Genomic DNA, 14,348 nt, shown 5'->3' on the forward strand with positions numbered 1-14,348 from the left:
TAGCAGCCGCTTTAAATTCTATTATGGAAGAAGCGCGGAATACGCGTTGTACGAACATGTAGCAACGCCTAACTGGAGAATAATCGCAAGATAACTAAACCAGTGATTCTGACAGAGTTAGTGGAGTTAGCCTGCGAATAAGCTTTGATATTGGCAGGAACAGTTGCAGAACTAGTGCTAACAAGACTGTTTGTTAGAATGAGGAAGGAGAAGAAATGACGACATTTAAATTATGGAACAATTTGACGATTCCAAGTTTATATAAAAATTTCGTACTACTACTTTTCGATCTCATACTTGAGAAACTGGAGCGTATGAATGAAGTGTGAAAGTACTTCCTAACGTAAGGCTTTTTGCTTGTAGTAGGCCTAATAGGCACTTGATATTGGTACTTTGTGAATTGTATTCTGTCGTTACAAAAAAGAAGACCGTTTGTGCCAAAACAGTCTCATTTATTTGGTGTGTATTACAATTTTTGCAGTATTAGAAAGGCCTATTTCTTTTTATCTAGCAGAGAGTGACAAAATAGACGTAATCAGATTGGGAAACCACACCAGTCTTGGGTCCTATTTGCACTAACTGCCTTTTCAGTATTAGACGACATTTCGACTTTTCATGTAGCAAAATATTTCACGAACTTTGATGAGGTAATAGATTCTTTCGCTGAAAGGAAATCACCCATGTAAAGCTGTAGCAAGATTAAAGCGAAAAAAATTCTAGGAGCTAAGGATTGAAGAAATGTGTATTGTCTTGCTTGTCTCGTGTCTTTACTGGATTTATGTATCCTATATTTAATTTTGTCACACAGGGCAGCAAGTTGTTAGCTGATAGGGAATAAAGAGTGCAAATTTTCTGAAGAGGGACAAGATTTCAAACCGGCCAATTGTAAGCAGGAGAGGCACCACAGGACATTTTAATTTCCATTGTCCTGAATATGGTTTGATGGCATCCATTACAAAATATACAATTCCACAGAGCGAAGCACACTGACGTACGATAGAAGAATGCTGTGTGAGGAGGCGAGGCAATGCCCTTCGGCACACTTACGACCAAATAACATGCCTTACATTTCCTCGAACACACGTTTTATGTATCAGACATCTTCAGAAAGATGTGCTCTACAAAATGAACATATTTTTGAAAATTCGATTTTTTAAAAATTTTTGACGTCCTATCTCAAACACTCGAGGCAGTAGTGGGGTATTGTACCGGTTCGGAAATATCGTAGACCCGGGGCTGATGCCCAGAGCAGTCTGAGTTACAGTGGGGTAGTGGGTAGTCTCCACGTGATCCTTGTTTACATTTAGTGATTTTGCTGTTTCCTCTTCGTTTACTGCTCTCACGTCAAATGAAAGCAAAACAGATTTCTGATTTCCACCTTTCTGACAGTCAAGCATTAATTGCCTTGCAGAACAATGAAGTTATTTTTGTCGGTTTGCTAAAGAAATTTTCTTTTTAATTCCACACACTGTTCGCTGCATTTCAAGTGCACGTTTTCAACTTCTAGTACGTATGGCATTATGCCATAAAAAGAACCAAATGTGAGATAACACAGTACTGGTACTCCAAGAAAATTTACATCCCGAAAACCACATTGAAAAGCTTAATGTCAGGTCATGGCCTACTTAACTGGGAATATGGACATACAAATGAGCACTTTAAATGTTGACATTTTAGTATGGGTCTCGAAATTCCGATGCTCTTGGAGTATCCTCTGATGTTTTGTTTCTTCTATGACATAATGTACGATCTTTTAATGTTTTACACGTACGAACATACGGGCTCCCTGCGACATCGTAGCTGCGCAAGCGCGGTGACGCTGTCATCTGGCGCTCTCTGGCAACTGCAGAAACGAACCTATTTCTAACAGGTCGCGGGAAAATATTCCGAATGGTGGTTTGAAAAGCGTTACCATCAAAGTACCATTCTGGCAGTTACAACGGAGCTATGTGTGAATATGTACGATGAATTTCTTAGTTCACAGAGCGTTTGACACTCATTTAAAAATGAACTCTTTGATGTCGAGCCATTTAGATGAATTTCGAGCCCAGAAGATCAGACATTTAAGCCGTTATTAAAAATTTTACGATCACATTTGTGTGATATATCTTAAATTGTAATACACACATAAAAGACCAACATTGTATGTGAAAGCTTAGCTTCTCTTGCAGCGTATTAATCTTACAGACCAATATATGTGAAAGCTTTGCGTTTCGTGTAGCAACACTATGTATATTAATTTAAACCATTAACTTTTTCTGTTTGTGCATTCGTGCTACTTAACAGTGATGTTGCTATTGGCTGACTACATCATGTGTCCTAAGCTCTGAATACACGCTGTCATCGGCTGGCGAGATCACTGACATGAGCTATGACTGGCTTACAAAAGCGCATCGCAATCTCGATTTCAATGCTTCGAAAAGTAACATGCGGTGTTTGGTGGAATTCGAATTTATACTTTCATAATACGAAAATATGCAGCGTATATGTTGCTGCACATCAAAGATCTTTCCAAAACACGGTTTTTTGCCTGTGTTTAGTTTTATAAAGCACCGGGAAATTCTACTCCTGTGTATAAAACCATAATCATTCAAAGGACTTATATAGTTCCAAGAGAAAATATACTGTCAGTTAACAGGGAAAAAGTATATTTTTACCCGGGAGAAAGTGCATTTTTAACCGGGAAATCCAGGAGAAATCCGGGAATTTTTTTTCCTTGTCCACGTATACACCCTGGCTGAGCTCAATGTAGCGATCGGCAGTGGTTAACATGGACAGGCTCACATGGCTTTTGCCACACTTGCAAGGAATTTGTGAATGCCTAGAACTCTCAGGCCAAGATTGTCCTTGACAGGTCACAACATTTCTTTAATTTTACTGGGTGGCAGGAAGGCTGGTCTGATTCCTTGCCTGTTTAGGACTCGTTCCTTGCCTGTTTAGGTCTCTATCTATGTTAGCAGTTCTTGCACCACGGATTAGAAGCCACAGTATGTGTTGGTCCTCTTGGCTTGCTTGAACAGCATTGTGTCTTGGTTTCCTTGACAGCATTTACCTTATATCATGGACAAAATACCCATTTCTTCTGAACACTGTCATCGGATGATTAATCTCAGAGCCGAGGTTATCCTTGTTTGAAATTTTCTGTACAAGAATGGCCAAGTCTTCCACCTGATTTCCATTCTACAAACAGATCTAGGAAAGGTAACTTCCTTTTCTTCTTCACCCCCCTCTGAAAGTCTTATGTTAGGTGTATACCACTCAAACAGTCAGCAAACTACTGCAGCCTCTCACTGTTGTGTGGCCAGATTAAAAATGTATTGTCACCATATCAGAAGAAACAGGATGGGTGGAAAGGTGGAAAGGAGCATGCTGACTCTTGAAAATCGCCTATAAAAATATTATCTATGGCGGGCGACATGGTGAACAGACGACTGTTATATTGGTCAGCTCATAATTGTTTCCAATGTACAAAAAGTAAATGATTGTGAAAGTGTGTCAAAATAATTGTAGACAATCAAGGGAGAAATGAGCAGCTAAAAGTTTTAATGTGTCTTCTACTGGTACGTTCATTTCTCACCTGAAATTTTGAAATTATTTCAGCACACTTGGATGACGATTTACATTTTGTATGGTGCAAACAAAATCTATAGATGTAGAGGGCGCCACCTCTGAGCATGTCATTTCTGTAATTCTTCAGGCTTTTCCAGCAAGGCGTAGTCATGTTGATTAATCGGGTTTCTGACAGTTATTCGCGTCTTCCTTCCATGATATTTCAACTGTGTTACTTGATCTTTTTCAGGTGCTGACCGATACTGATTCCACTGTGGAACGAGTCTAGTATTTATGCCTATGCTGTGCTAGGCGTTCTCTCTGTGGTCCGCACCGTGTCTAGCGCTCTGTCCGTGGTGTGAGGCTGCCAATAGCAACGGCTGTAGTGCTTTCTTCTAGCTGCGGCTGTTCCGAAAGCTGTGCGCGTACTTTGTGGCTATTATCCATTGTCAATACAGCGGAATTAAGTTCTTAATGGCGTCCAAGCTGTGCAAAGTGTTTTATCTGCCGATTGTAGCCATTTGAGACCTTCTGTGAATCGAGACGTTCTGTTACTGTAGTGTGCCATGTTAGGTGTTCCGTCCGAAGTTCTTGTCCCCCAGGAGTGGCTGCAGTGTCATTTTCAAGCCAATTCCGTTCAAATTGTCGGGCGAGACTCGAAAGAACGCCCTCAGCTATTGTGTCTGTTGTCTGAGGTACCATTTCACATACGTCCTTTGTTACATGTACTGGGCTGTCATCCCTAATTCCTTCTTTATACTTGTGTCCCTTGTGGTCTGGATGTTGCCTACATTGCGTCTTCAGAAGATGGAGTGCTGGGTTCCAAGCCAAGCTCAGCTGGAAACCAGTGTCCCTGTTAATGAGATTCACTGCCACCTTTATCTCAATAGATTCTTTGCTGAAGCTGTCCCAGTATCTTGATGTTAAACAGCTGAGGCCTAAAGCACCAGTATGATCCAGATTAAAATCTGGCCTGCCTAAAGTGCACAAGGAAGCGGTTCCTCTACGTCCAACAGTCAGCAATATTGGTGTAGCCGCCTACCTCACTGCTCAACACCTTAAGAAGATGCTCTCACCATATGTAGGGAAGTGTGCCCATCACATTCGCAACTCAGAGGATTTCCTACAATGCCTCAGGCAGCTACAGATCTCAGACACTGACATTATGGTCAGTTTCGACATGATCTCCCTGTTCACCCGTGTACCACTGAGTGATGCACTTGAGCTGATTGGAGAAATGTACAACGGTGCTCTCGTGGACTTATTCAGACGCATACTGACTTTGACGTACTTCCTATATGGGGGTCAATTCTGCGAGCAAATGGAAGGCGTGGCAATGGGCAGCCCCCTCTCATCGGTGGTGGCCAATCTTTTAATGGAAAGATTTGAAGAGGACACCCTTACATCGACCCCAGATCAACCAAAATGCTTTTTCAGATACATGGATGACGCCTTTGTCATATGGCCCTATGGGAGGGAAAAGCTTGATGATGTTTTCTTGGACCACCTAAACTCATGCCACCCTATCATTAACTTCACCATGGAACTGGGGAAAGATGGACTACTCCCTTTCCTAGACGTACTATCTAAGAGGAAGGAAGTTGGTACCTTCAGTCATGGTGTGTACCACAAACCCGCTCATACCGACTTGTATCTGCAAGCCAGCAGTTGCCACCATCCGGCACAGAAAAACACTGTACTCAGAACACTGGTTCACTGGTCAAGAACTCTGTCAGATCCAGATAATTTGGCGACAGAGATACAACATCTACAATCTCCATTCTACAAAAATGGATACCCTTCTTGAGATCTTCAAAGGGAGGCTGCGCCTTGTTTCACCACCAGCAGTTCTTGAGGAGATACAAGAAGAAATGCAAAAGGCTGCACATTTGCCATATGTTGGACAGATATCTGCTAAAATCAGCAGTATTCTCCTCAAACATAACATTAAAAGCGTTTTCCATCCACCCACCAAGATTAAGGCTCTGCTAGGGAGTGTGAAGGATGACCTGTATCTACAGAAACCAGACGTTTACCATGTGAATGTGGGATGGCATACATCGGCCAGACAACCAGGACCGTTGACATCAGGTGCAAAGAGCACCAAAGGCACATCGGGCTGAGACAGGCAACCAAGGCAGCGATTGCTGAGCATTGTTTAGAACTCGATCATTCTATGAAGTATAATGATGCCAAGATTTTAACACCAACATCGAGATACTGGAACAGCGTCATAAATAATCTATTGAGATTAACGTCGCGGAGAATCTCATTAACCAGGATATGAGTTTCCAGCCGAGCTTGGCTTGGAACCCAGCTCTCCACCTTCTGAAGACGCAACGTAGGCAACGTCCAGTCCACAAGGGACACAAGTATAAAAATGGAATTAGGAATAATAGCCCAGTACATGTAACAAAAGACGTACGTGAAATGGTCCCTCAGACAACAAACACAAATCTGAGGGTGTTCTTCTGAGTCTTGAGCGACAATTTGAACAGAATCAGCCTGAAAATGACACTGCAGCTGCTCCTGGGGGACAAGAACTTCGGACGGAACGCCTAACACGGTACACCATGGTAACAGAACGTCTCAATTCACAGAAGGACTCAAATGATGACAATCGGCAGATAAAACGTCTAGCACAGCTTGGACGCCATTCAGAACTTAGTTCAGCTATATTGACAATGGATAATAGCCACAAAGTACGTGCACAGCATTCGGAAGAGCTGCAGCTAGAAGAAACCGCTACAGCCATTGCTATTGGTCGGCGCACACAACGGGCGGAGTGCCAGATGTGGTGCGGACTGCAGAGGGAACGCCTAAAAAAATATAGGCATAAATACTGGACTCGTTACACACTGGAATCAGTATTTGGCAGCACCTGAAGAAGACTGCAAGTCACACAGTTGAAATATCATGCAGGGAAGATGCGAATAACCGGCAGAAACCCAATTAATCAACGTGTCATTTCTGTGTTTCCAAGACATAATCCAGTCAGTCAGTTGCCATCCTATTGGTATGAAAGTGGGAGCCTCGCCAGTTTCGCAACAGTCAAACTTAGCCCCTGACAACAATGATGGAGAACTTTGTCAAAAGCTTAGGATCTTATCAAAATTTGACACAGCAAATAAACTGGGAACTTTTTATTCAAGAACTCTGTCACGAAAGACTTCGTAGTCTGTAAGACAGGTACTGAAAATACGCAAAATAAGCCAACATTGTTGTCTTTAAGTAGAGACCATCAGGGATATATCTAAAAGCAACACGTGTAATTCATTGTATTCATTAGTTTATCTGGTGACACAATTTCAACTTGTTACATGGACGGATCTGGTGGAGTATTATGCCAGGTGTTTCATTTTCTGTATGACAATTGATGTTTTCATCTGATGCTAGCATGTTATTTTTTCCTTGTTTGAAATTGCATTTTATGAGTCATTTTTATATTAAGATAAAAACTGTTTGATGTGAGCCTATTATAGGCATACTCAGCTGTAATCTGAGCTGTCTGGTGAGGTTGTGTTTGGGGCATTAATTTGTATGCTTATAACATCAGCAAACACACTGATAAAGCAGAATCTGTGGGGGAAAACACTGAAAGACTAATAAAAGTTCTGTCATTTTCATAAAAACAAGTTTTAAACACCTGGGAAGATTATGTATGTAGTCGAAGAACAAGTGTGTGCAATACTGATCCTTTTGGGTCGCCACATGTTATTTGCCCTTGTCTGAGTTGATTTTTCACACTTGTGAATTTGATTCTCTGCTTTCTTTTAAGAAAATAAGACTGAATCCATATAAGAGGGATGCCGGTAATGTCATAATACTTTTACTTTTGGTAGAAGCTAGCTGCCATATACAACAAATTTGAAGCACACCACCTGACAGCTTTGACCAATGACGTCATACCACACAACACAAGAAGATGCAACACAAACATGATTTCACAATGCCAATCATTAACCTTAAACTTTTCCACAGCATGAAGATACAAATGTCAAGTAGAAAATCGAACAAATTCTTAATAATGGGTATTGAAGCTAACAGGGCTACAATGGGAAAATATGGGTTTTGTGTGGTACATATCAAAATCTAACTTCACAACTATAAAATCACAATAATAGTAAAATATATGAAATGCAAAAAAAAAGCAACAAGATAAAACAATAGTTTAAAAAACGCATAGTAAGAGCAAACACATTGTGTCTGGTATCGACAACATCAGTTGAGCTATACAGGGTGAGCATTAATAAAACTGCCAAACTGCAAGAAATGGAGGTAAAAAGAGCATATGAACATGTCTGGAAATGTATTGTTGCCATGGCAGATGACTGACGAATGAAGATTCCTCTGACCACATGCTATGTATTCCTTGTGTTTTACAGGATGCATGATTGATGCAATATACGGGTAAGCAGCAGAATGGTCCAGTAATTGTCTCAGGAACAAGCCAAGATGAAGTTTGTGTACAGCCAAGCAGTTGGAAGCGGTAAAGAGTCGGCACATGACTATACCAAAACAAGTACCCTCACAGACACCAACCATATATAACACAACATTTCAAGCTCTATTTGGGCATTTGTGTGATTGTCCTTCCAGGCTGACAAATGTGCAGGGAGGCAGTGGACTGTGTGTACATCAGATTTGGAGGACTGGGTTGTACAGGATATTGAGATGAACTCTAGTACAAGTGGCCTGCCAACATGGTGTAAGCCAAAGTATGATTATGTGTATCTTGCATGACAACTGCAACTGCCACTGTCACCTGCAATTATTGCAAAGATTATCGGTGGGGGTTTCCCTCTGCAGGAAGGATTTTGCTGATGGTTTGTGTACCAGACCATCACAATTGTGAGACATCTGTCATCAGTCCTATTTACTTCAATAGCGTGTGTACAACACTATCCAGAGAGGGGCCATAACGTGAGAAAGAGTGCATTGCATCTCGTGGAGGCCACTTTGAACGTCCATCGTGACGTGGATGCAATGCAGCTCTGTACTGTGTTGTGGGACAATTTGTTGTCATTGCACGCACACTGTCCATTTCCGAACACATGTTCATAGGACTTTTTGTCCATTTCTAGTTAGGAATCCGCCCCTGCAGTTTGTCGGTTTTATTAATGTTTACCCTGCATAGCTCAATATGAAAGACTGATACCACTACAAAACTTTTAAAACAGATCACACCACAAAAAGTCAGAAGTCAAAACAGATGCATGTAGCAGTCAATCATCAAAATTAATGAAAGGCAATATCAGCATCAGTTGACCCATAAAGCACAGTTCTGAAACATCGACCAATGCAGGAGGCCAAAACTTACACAACAGAAACAACATTAATAAAACCAAGAATCAGGTTTACCAGACACCAGATTCCACATGAATGAGAGATCGAGATGCATATCACAAGGAAATAACATATAATGAAGAATAATGAAATTAACACAGTTAATGAATGAATTTAAAAACATAGAAACAATGTTAAAACGCCTCCTCAGGTGATAGAAAACAATGCTGTACATGAAACAACCCCATCCCAAACCTAATGCAAATTCCTTTTGCTTTTGTTACTTCTGGTACTGAGTGCCGCGGGTTTCGAATACGAGCCAGACAGCATGAGACTCGATGACCACTAGAAGTCTCTGCAGCAGTCACATCATATGCTGTGTCTGCACGCACTCCTGTCCCCAAGTCTTAACGTGAGGGTGCCACTGTGGAGCACGTGTTCCCAGCAGCCAATACCGACATACCCTGTCATGTATTTAGGTGGCTGCCTCTCACTCAGCAAGGCAGTCCGATATTCATGTTGAGTCACTTACAGACAGCTTATTTAAGTTGCGTGTGCTTACTTCCCGTTTACGAATGGACGTTGTTGTGATTCTGTGAGGTTATCTCTCGTGACCCCATTGCTTAATTCTTTGTTGTTTAGCTTGGTGTCTGGCTTGGTTGTCCGTCGTTGTGCTTGTCTTTCCATTCTCGTTCATCCGTCTTGTTTGTTCGAAGGCTGCTCCCATTCGGTCCCGCCACATTTTCGTTAGCAGCAACCCCGCGACCGTTCCTGTTGCGGTTACAACATTACTTATTTGATTTCAGTATAATAATTTCAGTCTTGTCAAATAAATAAATTTATTATAGAAAATATGAACACTCAGCTTCAAAATAATACATTGTGAATAATTCATCTGAAGTACCGTTCATTCATCTTTTCATTATAGATATTTGCTGTCCTCACTAACCAGCATCATTACAATGTGTTCATAAACTGTAACTTTTGACAGACAAAAACAAACACTAAACTTCTGCTATGCCATGGCACAGTTTTTGATTACTGTGAATGGACCTTTTTTTGTATTATTTTTACCATAATTTAGGAGATATTGACAGTTCTTGCTGTTGTTGGCCGTGTGGTAAAATATCATGTTGACCTGCAGTGGAAATGTCTTGCCTCAAGTGAAAGTGATGACACTACAGTGTCAGAATTCCCCTTAACACATATTAAACAAAGAAACAAACACACTATATGATTATATTACACTATAAGTGTCATAAAAGTATTGAAATGTTAGAACATGAATATTTAGCTGTTTTTGGCCAGGTGGAAAAGATAGTAATATTGCCAACAGTTACTAAGGTGCCTATTATTACTGTAGTATTATGCCCATTAAAGTTTTGGGAAAGTGGGCATTTGAACTACTTTGTTATACAAGTTCATAGTTGCTAACAAGTTGGACCACTAATTCTCATTGTCTTCTGAGGGTGGAAAGATACACTGTGGTTTAACGCTTTTTATGTGCACAGTGCATTATTAGAAAGTGTGTGTGTAATTTTTGTTGTAAGATGATAATTAAATTGGTATTCTTTAATTTACAGAATAACGGCAATGGAATTGAAGTGTGCATATCAGCAGTATGACTGGGGAAAAGTTGGGCTCAACAGCAAAGTGGCATCTCTTCTAAAATGTGCAGAACCAGAATTGATAATAGATGAAAACAGGCCATACGCTGAACTTTGGATGGGAACTCATCCCAATGGCCCATCTATTGTGAAAAGTTCTGGTGAAAAATTATTGGACTGGATCGAAGGCAATTCACAGGCACTAGGTAGAAAAGTAGTATCATCATTTGGTATTCAGTTGCCATTTCTTTTTAAAGTATTGTCAATCAACAAAGCCTTGTCTATTCAGGCTCATCCCACCAAGGTAATGCATTTGAATTCTTTTTCTGGACCATATAAAATTATATGCTTAATAATGCCAACATAAAACATGCTGAGGATTGTAACATTCTAGCCAAAATGTCCTTGTGCAAGTACACATATCAAATGAGAAAAATATAGAACAGCAATTGTTTGATTACATTAGTTAATATTTGCAGCTGTGTAACCATTACACTTTTTTTTACATTTGTCTGTCTCACTTACTTTCATGAAGCATAATTTCACAAAGATAACAAAAATGGATTCTCATATAAGCACTCATATAATATTGTAACTGTACCACATTAGCAGTAGTTAAATAGAAATCATTCAAAGAAATAATGGAAAGAGTGGATGTGTACCATAGAAGCTGTACAAGACTTTGTATTCTGAGAGTTTCATTGAAACTTGACATCTACGAACAGCGTGGATCTTTTGCTTAGACAAATCTATTTATCTGTAGTTTATGTATGCTCAGCTCAACACCACCCCAGACTGTACGAGGGGGGACCCAAAAATAACCGGAATTTCTTTCTAGAAAGCATATACTTTATTGTTTTCAAATACAACCTTAATCTCCTTCGAAGTACTCTCCATTAGCATTAATACACTTGTCCAAACGTTCATTCCATTGTTCAAAGCACCTTTTAAATTCATCCTCTTTGATACCTGCTAGCACTTTCATGACATTGCGTTTTACATCTTCCACATCCGCAAAACGCTTCCCTCTCAAGTCTCTTTTCATCCTTGGGAATAGAAAGAAGTCCGAGGATGCTAAATCCGGTGAATAGGGTGCGTGGGTCAATGAAGTCGTCTTCGTTGAGGCCAAAAACTGCCGAACGCTGAGAGCCGTGTGCGCAGGAGTGTTGTCGTGATGCAGGAACCACACACCAGAATACCACAAAGCTGGACATTTTCACGACAAACTTCTGCAAAGCTGTTTCATAACCTCCAAATATAATTGTTGGTTTGCTGTCTGGCGGCACAACCTGGTACTACAAGTACACGATGTGCAGCATTACGATTCCGGTTACTTTTGGGTCCCCCCTCGTATTGAACAGAACAGTTCATAATGGGAGGGAACCTCCATAGTATACATTCACTGTAAAGGAACTTCTAAAGAAACAGTGTTTACCGCATAATACATGTAAAACACAGTGTAGGGCTGTAGATAGAGAAATGCTGAATGAAGCACGTTTGGCTGTCGAGAGAGCAATGCATGATGCCTTCAGTGACTATTGTAGCAGAATATTGTCGAGTGATCTTTCACAGAACCCAGAAAAATTCTGGTCATATGTAAAGGCCATTAGTGGCACCAACATTAGTGGCCTGTCCCTAGCAAATGAGACAGGAATGGAAATTGAGGGTAGCAAAGCAAAAGTTGAAATGCTTATCCATTTTCAAATGTTCCTTTGCAAAGGAAAACCCAGGAAAAATGCCCCAATTTAATCCTCATACCACAGAAAAGATGAATGAAATAAGTAGTAATATCTCTGGTGTTTAGAAACAGCTGAAAATCATTAAAATTGAACAAAGCTCCAGGGCCCAGTGGAATCCCTGTCAGATTCTATACTGGAGTTGTGGCTGAGTTAGTCCGCCTTCTAGCTATAATCTATCATAAATCCCTTGAAGAAAAAATCATGCCCAGTTTGTGGGAAAAAAAGCACTGGTTGCACTCGTCTACAAGAATGATGTGGAAGTGGCCCACAAAACTACTGTCCAATAGTCTTGACATTGATTTGATTGCGAATCTTAAAAACATATTGTGAGCTCAAACATGGTGGGGTCACTTGAACAGAATGACCACCTCAATGCCAACCAGTGTGGATTTCGGAAACATTAATCATGTGAAACCCAACTTGCACTTTTCTTACATGACATACTGAAAGCTTTTTATCAAGGCAACCATGTACATGCAGTATTCCTTGATTTCCGAAAAGCATTCGACTCAATACCGCACCTACGCTTATTGTCAAAAGCATGATTTACTGGGGTATCAACTGAAATTTGTGACTGGATTGAGGACTTTTTGGTAGGGAGGGCACAACATGTTATCTTGAATGTAGAATCATTGTCAGTTGTAGAAGTAACTCATGTCTGCCCCAGGGAACTGTGTTGGGACCCTTGCTATTCCTGTTGTATATTAACGACCTTGCCGACAATATTAATAGTAAGCTCAGATTTTTTGCAGATGATGCAGTTATCTTAATGAAGTACTATTTGAAAAAAGCTGCATAAATATTCACTCACATTTTGATAAGATATCGACACAATGTAGAGATTGGCAACTTGCTCTAAATGCTCAGAAATTTAAAATTTTGCACCTCACAAAATGACTATAATATGAATGACTCACTGTTGGAATCAGCCAACTCATACAGATATCTGGGTGTAACACTATGTGGGAATATGAAATGGAATGATCACATAGGTTCAGTCATGGCTAAATCACACGTGCAACCCATCCCAGTATATTGCTAAAGTGTGTGGGACCCATACCAGATAGGACTAACATGAGATATTGGATGCATACAGAGAAGGGCAGTACGAATGGTCACACGTTTCTTTAATCTGTGGGAGAGTGTCATAGAGATATTGAAGGAACTGAACTGGAAGACGTTTGAAGATAGATGTAAACTGTCCTGAGAAGGTCTATTATCAAAGGTTTCAGGAACCAGCTTTAAATGTTTACTCTAGGAATATGCTACAACCCCCAACATATCATTCTCATAAGGATCGTGAGGATAAGATTAGAAGAATTACTGCGCGTGCGCACGGACACACACACACACACACACACACACACACACACACACACACACACACACACACACACACAGAGAGAGAGAGAGAGAGAGAGAGAGAGAGAGAGAGAGAGAGAGGTCCTCAAATAATCATTCTTCCTGCGCTCCATATGTGAATGGAACAGGAAGAAACCCTTATAACTGGTACAGCGGAACGTACCTTCTGCCATGCACCTCAAAGTGGTTTACAGAGTATAGATGTGGATATAGATATTTTTGTTTCAACACTTGGGATTTACTGAGTAGCATCAGTTTTGTCATATAGAGGAACTGTGTTGCCATGCAGAAATCCTCACCAGAACAACAAACTTTTTATCAGGATTTGGTCACTGTATGACAGGACGGGCTTTATCGGGGGCAAGACTAACTTGCAACTACATCCAATAGATGGCGAGGGCAATGTGCAACCTCAAACTAGCATGGATTGCTGAAGTCAGTAGGGGGTGGCCATGCACTGTCACCTTAAAGCCCAAATCCTAACAAATTTAAATTTTAAAATGAAAATATATAATAAATAAATAATTAAAGTAAGGAACAAATAGTCAACTGAAATCGTGTAGGATTGTAATGTGGTCTAAACCAAATTCTTATAGTTCAAACTAATTGTAAGCGTAGGCTTCCGCGGCCGTTGTCTTCTTCAATAAAATTCTTCAGGGTATCAGACCGCATCGTCATAATTTTAAATTGCGCCAACGTTTCGGCCAGCGTTGCAGCTAGCCTTCATCAGGGCCTTACGTTAACTGCTAAATGAACACACTTGGATTCCTTAAATAGCTGCACGAGAAAACCGTGTCGTTACTTG

General features: G+C 40.5%; 1 protein-coding gene across 8 annotated transcripts in view; it reads left to right on the forward strand.

The window, feature by feature from the left end:
* LOC126482723 (mannose-6-phosphate isomerase) overlaps positions 1-14,348 on the forward strand; it is a 123,771-nt gene that overhangs the window by 20,466 nt on the left and 88,957 nt on the right. For all 8 annotated transcript variants that reach the window (XM_050106562.1, XM_050106559.1, XM_050106560.1 and 5 more), the window contains one exon: positions 10,419-10,746. In XM_050106562.1, coding sequence (XP_049962519.1) covers positions 10,429-10,746 — 318 coding nt within the window. In that variant the 5' untranslated portion in view covers positions 10,419-10,428. The remainder of the gene's footprint in view (positions 1-10,418; positions 10,747-14,348) is intronic.

The sequence above is a fragment of the Schistocerca serialis genome, chromosome 1 (assembly GCF_023864345.2).
Source record: "Schistocerca serialis cubense isolate TAMUIC-IGC-003099 chromosome 1, iqSchSeri2.2, whole genome shotgun sequence".
Taxonomy (NCBI): domain Eukaryota; kingdom Metazoa; phylum Arthropoda; class Insecta; order Orthoptera; family Acrididae; genus Schistocerca; species Schistocerca serialis.